The sequence below is a fragment of the Engraulis encrasicolus genome, chromosome 22 (genome assembly GCF_034702125.1).
Source record: "Engraulis encrasicolus isolate BLACKSEA-1 chromosome 22, IST_EnEncr_1.0, whole genome shotgun sequence".
NCBI classification, from domain to species: domain Eukaryota; kingdom Metazoa; phylum Chordata; class Actinopteri; order Clupeiformes; family Engraulidae; genus Engraulis; species Engraulis encrasicolus.
In genome coordinates, this window is record NC_085878.1 from 8,375,246 (window position 1) to 8,380,245 (window position 5,000).

Consider the following 5,000-nt stretch of genomic DNA (forward strand, 5'->3'; position numbering starts at 1 on the left):
TCCCACCTGAGAGAGAAACACAGGTAGGAAGTAGGAAATAGGAGATATCCCACCTGAGAGAGAAATACAGGTAGGAAATAGGAAATATCCCACCTGAGAGACAAACACAGGTAGGAAATGAGAAATAGGAAATATCCCACCTGAGAGACAAACACAGGTAGGAAATGAGAAATGGGAAATATCCCATCTGAAGTAGTAGTATAGTAGTGCTCCATAATCTGTTGAAAAGAAGCAGGATTTAGTACAGACTTCAGGTAAAAAGGAATAATATCTGCACACTTTAATTGTAATTGTACTTTAATTTATATTTTATCAGCAACATGCTGCAGTATCAACTACTAGCTGCTCTCAGCTCCCTGGCCTGTTATGAAAGAAAGAATGAAAGAGAGAAAAAGAGAGAAAGTAATTATTGTAAGAATGCATGAATGAATGAATAGTAACCTGTGTGTCTTGTTGTCAGGAGCATGCTGCAGTACCAGCTGCCCTCTGCCCTGGGCTCTCTTGCATGCTATATGTATTAGATAAATAAATAATAATAACAATCATCATTATTATTATTAACCTGTAATGTAATGTATGTTTTCAGGAACATGCTGCAGTACCAGCTGCCGTCTGAGCTCTCTGTCATGTTATATGTATTAGATGTTATATGTATTAGATAAATAAATAATAATACTGTATATTATGTGTCTTGTTTTCAGGAACATGCTGCAGTACCAGCTGCCCTCTGCCCTGAGCTCTCTGGCCTGGATCTTCAGCACGCTGGCCAAGCACAAGCTGAGACTCAACATAGAAGACTACTCTGTCTCACAGACCACACTGGACCAGGTGAGGGAGGAGGGTGTGTGTGTGTGTGTGTGTGTGTGTGTGTGTGTGTGTGTGTGTGTGTGTGTGTTAGAGGATTACTCCGTCTCACAGACCACACTGGACCAGGTGAGGGAGGAGGGGGTGTGTGTGTGTGTGCGTGTGTGTGTGTGTGTGTGTGTGTGTTAGAGGATTACTCCGTCCAGGGTGCCCGCGGGGTAGTAAAAAGTAGTAAAAGGTAGTAAATGAAAAAGTCCAAAATAATGACCAGTAAAAGGTAGTAAAAGGTAGTAAGCCACATCTCAACTGGTAGTAATTTTCCCTGACTCCCTACAACATGGTCTTATTTGTTTTCTAATTTGTTGGATTTCTGTAGCCCGTGATCTCAAATCTCGGCAAATTGATTTTTATGCAGCGGCAAGGACGGACGCTGGGTGAACTGGTTTAGCTTTGTGCTAATACTACCGGTAGTTCTAGTTGTTAACTAGCAGCTGACTGACAGGCGTCAGACATCAGCAGCGCCACAGAAGCTGCCTGCTAGGCATTTTGTAACCTACGTTCTGCAAGACGCGACTAAACTGGTTGGATGTGAAACAGTGAAAGGTCTGCTAAACATAATTTCATGAATTCCATGATGACTGTCTGTTTTAGATTAGCTGTTGTTCATACAATATTAATGAAGTTAGAAGCGGTGGAAATTGGTGCGTAACATGGTGCGTAATATTGGTGGTAAATGTAACAAATCGGTCGAGTAAAAGAATGCGAGGCTGAATGTTTTTTTCACCGGTGCATCCAGCCAAAAACAAAATGCTAAACGCCATTTTAATGGCCATTAGTCATTCTGCAGTAGTGCTAGTAGGTATTAGCCCATCAAAAAATAAAAAAGTTTTTGGAACTGCGGCCATTCCTTCAACTCCGCTGCTCTGGCTTTCTACCCCTTGCACCTTGCGCTGATAGGCAGCCCGACTTTTCAAAATAAAATGTTCGACAACCCGAGTTCATAATGTGCTAACGACTAGCGAGGTGGTGCTCAACCAAATCAGGGAGTTTTGAAACGGAAGGAGGGAAACGAAATGCAAACAGCAGCGGCCACTGATAGAATTCACGCGGAAGATTCAAGCGCAAAGAATGGGCCGTTTTCAGGCACTGTCAAGAGTTGACACGCGAAGTCTCCCGGGAAATCGCAGATGTTTTTGATAGCGACGCACTATCTGTCGACAAGGCATCCTTCATGCACCGAGACAGAGAGAGAGTGTCACGAGAGAGAGACGCAGACGCTTCTGTTCGAAGCGCTTGCTAAGATGCCACAATCATCATTCGGAGCGATCCAGAATGGGGAAGGGCAAATCCAAGTTCACCTCGGTTTCCACCTAAACAAACAAAAATCAACTTATCTATCGATCTAGCTACCATATGGGTGTTTTTTAATGTGAAATTGTAGTCCCTTTTAAAAAATAATGAATTTCAAGTTATTTTAATTTTGATTTCAGTTTGACATCCCTGGCTTAGGCGTTCAGCAGGCGTTTTTTGCAGGTGCCTTAGGCTTAAGGGGTAGTCAAGGCTGGTTATGGATTCTGTGTTCCCTATCCAAATCACGAAAACTTTGCCATAACTATAATGACTGCCATTTTTGTCATATCCTGTGTAGTATTTTCTCTGATTCTGCTAAAGACACACACACACACAGACTCTCACACACAGGTGTTGGGGGGCATTTGGGTGCACCTAGATTTTGTGCTGGTGCTCCTGAAAACAATTTTTAGACGCACCAGTGCAACCAGCGCAAAAAGTTAGCAGAGCCCTGGTGGACATTGACTACAGGAATCCACTTCAAGGTGCACTGCTGGTTCTTTCTCTCCTCCTACTCTCTGAGAAGAGCGACTTCTTCTGTTAAAAGTGCACTGCACTATTAGTTGAGAAATGTTTGAAACATACCTGCAATAACTTACACATTAACACATACACTCAATGATGAACTTGTTAAATTATAAAAACATTATTAATTTGTGTTATTAATAGGATTTGGAAAGCTATTTCATTTCTGTAGTCAGTTTAAGATCGATGTTGTAATGGTAGTAAAAAAAAAATTGGAGGTAGTAAAAAGGTAGTAAATTCAACCTAGGAATATCTGTAGGCACCCTGTCCGTCTCACAGACCACACTGGACCAGGTGAGGGAGGAGGGTGTGTGTGTGTGTGTGCGTGTGTGTGTGTGTGTGTGTGTGTTAGAGGATTACTCCGTCTCACAGACCACACTGGACCAGGTGAGGGAGGAGGGGGTGTATGTGTGTGTGTGTGTGTGTGTGTGTGTGTGTGTGTGTGTGTGTGTGTGTGTGTGTGTGTGTGTGTGTGTGTGTGTGTGTGTGTGTGTGTGTTAAAGGATTACTCTGTCTCACAGACCACACTGGACCAGGTGAGGGAGGAGGGGGTGTATGTGTGTGTGTGTGTGTGTGTGTGTGTGTGTGTGTGTGTGTGTGTGTGTGTGTGTGTGCGTGTGTTAGAGGATTGGTCTCACAGACCACACTGGACCAGGTGAGGGATGGAGGGTGTGTGTGTGCGTTCGTGTGTGTGTGTGTGTGTGTGTGTGTGTGTATGTGCGTTGGTGTGTGTGTGTGTGCAGTTGATGTCAGTAGGGGTTGCAACTATATAAATGCTGTACATGTGTGGTTGTGCTCTGCTATTGACACCTATTTGTCTGTGTGTGTGTGTGTGTGTGTGTGTGTGTGTGTGTGTGTGTGTGTGTGTGTGTGTGTGTGTGTGTGTGTGTGTCCTCATCAGGTGTTTGTGAACTTCGCTAAGGACCAGAGTGATGACCCGTCGGAACACGCCAAGGACCTATCAGTGCGCAGGAAAGAGGCTCTCATCCAATCCGTGGCCGGGAAAGAGAAAGAGGGCGTGGTGAACATGGCACTGCTAAAGCCCGTCCACAAGCCTGACTCTGCCCGTGGCCACACCCCCTCACATAGCTCCTCCCCCTCCCGCTCCACAGAGGTCAAGGACAGTATGGTGTGACCTCGTGACCCCTATGTGACCCCTTGTTTCCTGGCAACCAGGACTGCCAACATTCCGCCCTTGCCCCACCCCCTCCCAATACCCACCCTTCCTCACATGGCCTCCAAATCACCATGACGATGACCTCTGAACTTGGGGTGTCATGGGGGGGGCACCCTGTCTCAAGGGCTGGATGGAGGATGGAGGACTTAATGCAAAGCAATGCAACCCAAATGTGTGAGGGGGGGGTAGGGGGCACATTCCTCCCCCCTCCCTCACCCAAACACACACACACCTGAGAAAATGACCTCAGTGTGTGTGTTGAACTTGAATACCTGCCATGATTGGATGGATGTGTGTGGGCATGAGCGAGGCTGTGAATCGGATGTGTGTGTGTGTGTGTGTGTGTGTGTGTGTGTGTGTGTGTGTGTGTGTGTGTGTGTGTGTGTGTGTGTGTGTGTGTGTTTCGCGGCTCACTGCCACTCGCTGGCTGAATGATCTGGGGTGTGAGATTGAGATCACTACCTGATTGTGGTGGAATATGTGCCTTTATTTTATTTATGCTGTAAATAAACAAAAAACAGAAATTTATGAACAAAAATACTTTTACAATTAGAGATTTTGAGGCCCGGAGGAGGGGCGGTTATTTCTTATATTGACTGACCAATCAGGGGAGAGTATGGGCGGGGTTTGGTGTGTGATTGACGTGATAGCTCTTTTTGCAATAAAAGTGCCTGAAGATTCTCCTATGGGGGTCTATTATTCCGCTTGGCCAAGTGGAACGGAACGCTGTGGGATCGGAATCGGAACGTCTCCTGAATACCTCAGCTGATTCTAGAATGCAAGATTAGAATGCCTGTACAGTATCCCTGGCAACCAAACAGTATGCACAAAAAAAACAGAACTACTAGTTCTAGTTCAAGAATAGAATAGAATAGAGCCGTTTCAGTATCCAATACTAACTATTTATAGTCCACAGGAACTAACGCTATAGAGTCCAAATATTTCAATGTGCCTGGCAACTGGACAGACCTTTAAGAGCCTGCTTGTTCTTTTTTGCTTTTTTTGGGGGGGGACGACCAGTAGACCAGTGGTGTGACTGTACAGTGTTTGGGACGAAAGGAGATTTGCACTGGGAAGTGTGTGTGTGTGTGTGTGTGTGTGTGTGTGTGTGTGTGTGTGTGTGTGTGTGTGTGTGTGTGTGTGT

At 45.3% G+C, this 5,000-nt stretch overlaps 1 protein-coding gene across 1 annotated transcript in view; it reads left to right on the forward strand.

Moving 5' to 3' along the window:
• LOC134438481 (phospholipid-transporting ATPase ABCA1-like) overlaps positions 1–5,000 on the forward strand; it is a 62,218-nt gene that overhangs the window by 56,695 nt on the left and 523 nt on the right. Inside the window, exons 48-49 of the mRNA XM_063188059.1 lie at positions 702–828; positions 3,581–5,000. The exon at positions 3,581–5,000 is cut by the window's right edge and continues 523 nt beyond it. Of these exons, the coding sequence (XP_063044129.1) occupies positions 702–828; positions 3,581–3,814 (361 nt within the window). The 3' untranslated portion in view covers positions 3,815–5,000. The remainder of the gene's footprint in view (positions 1–701; positions 829–3,580) is intronic.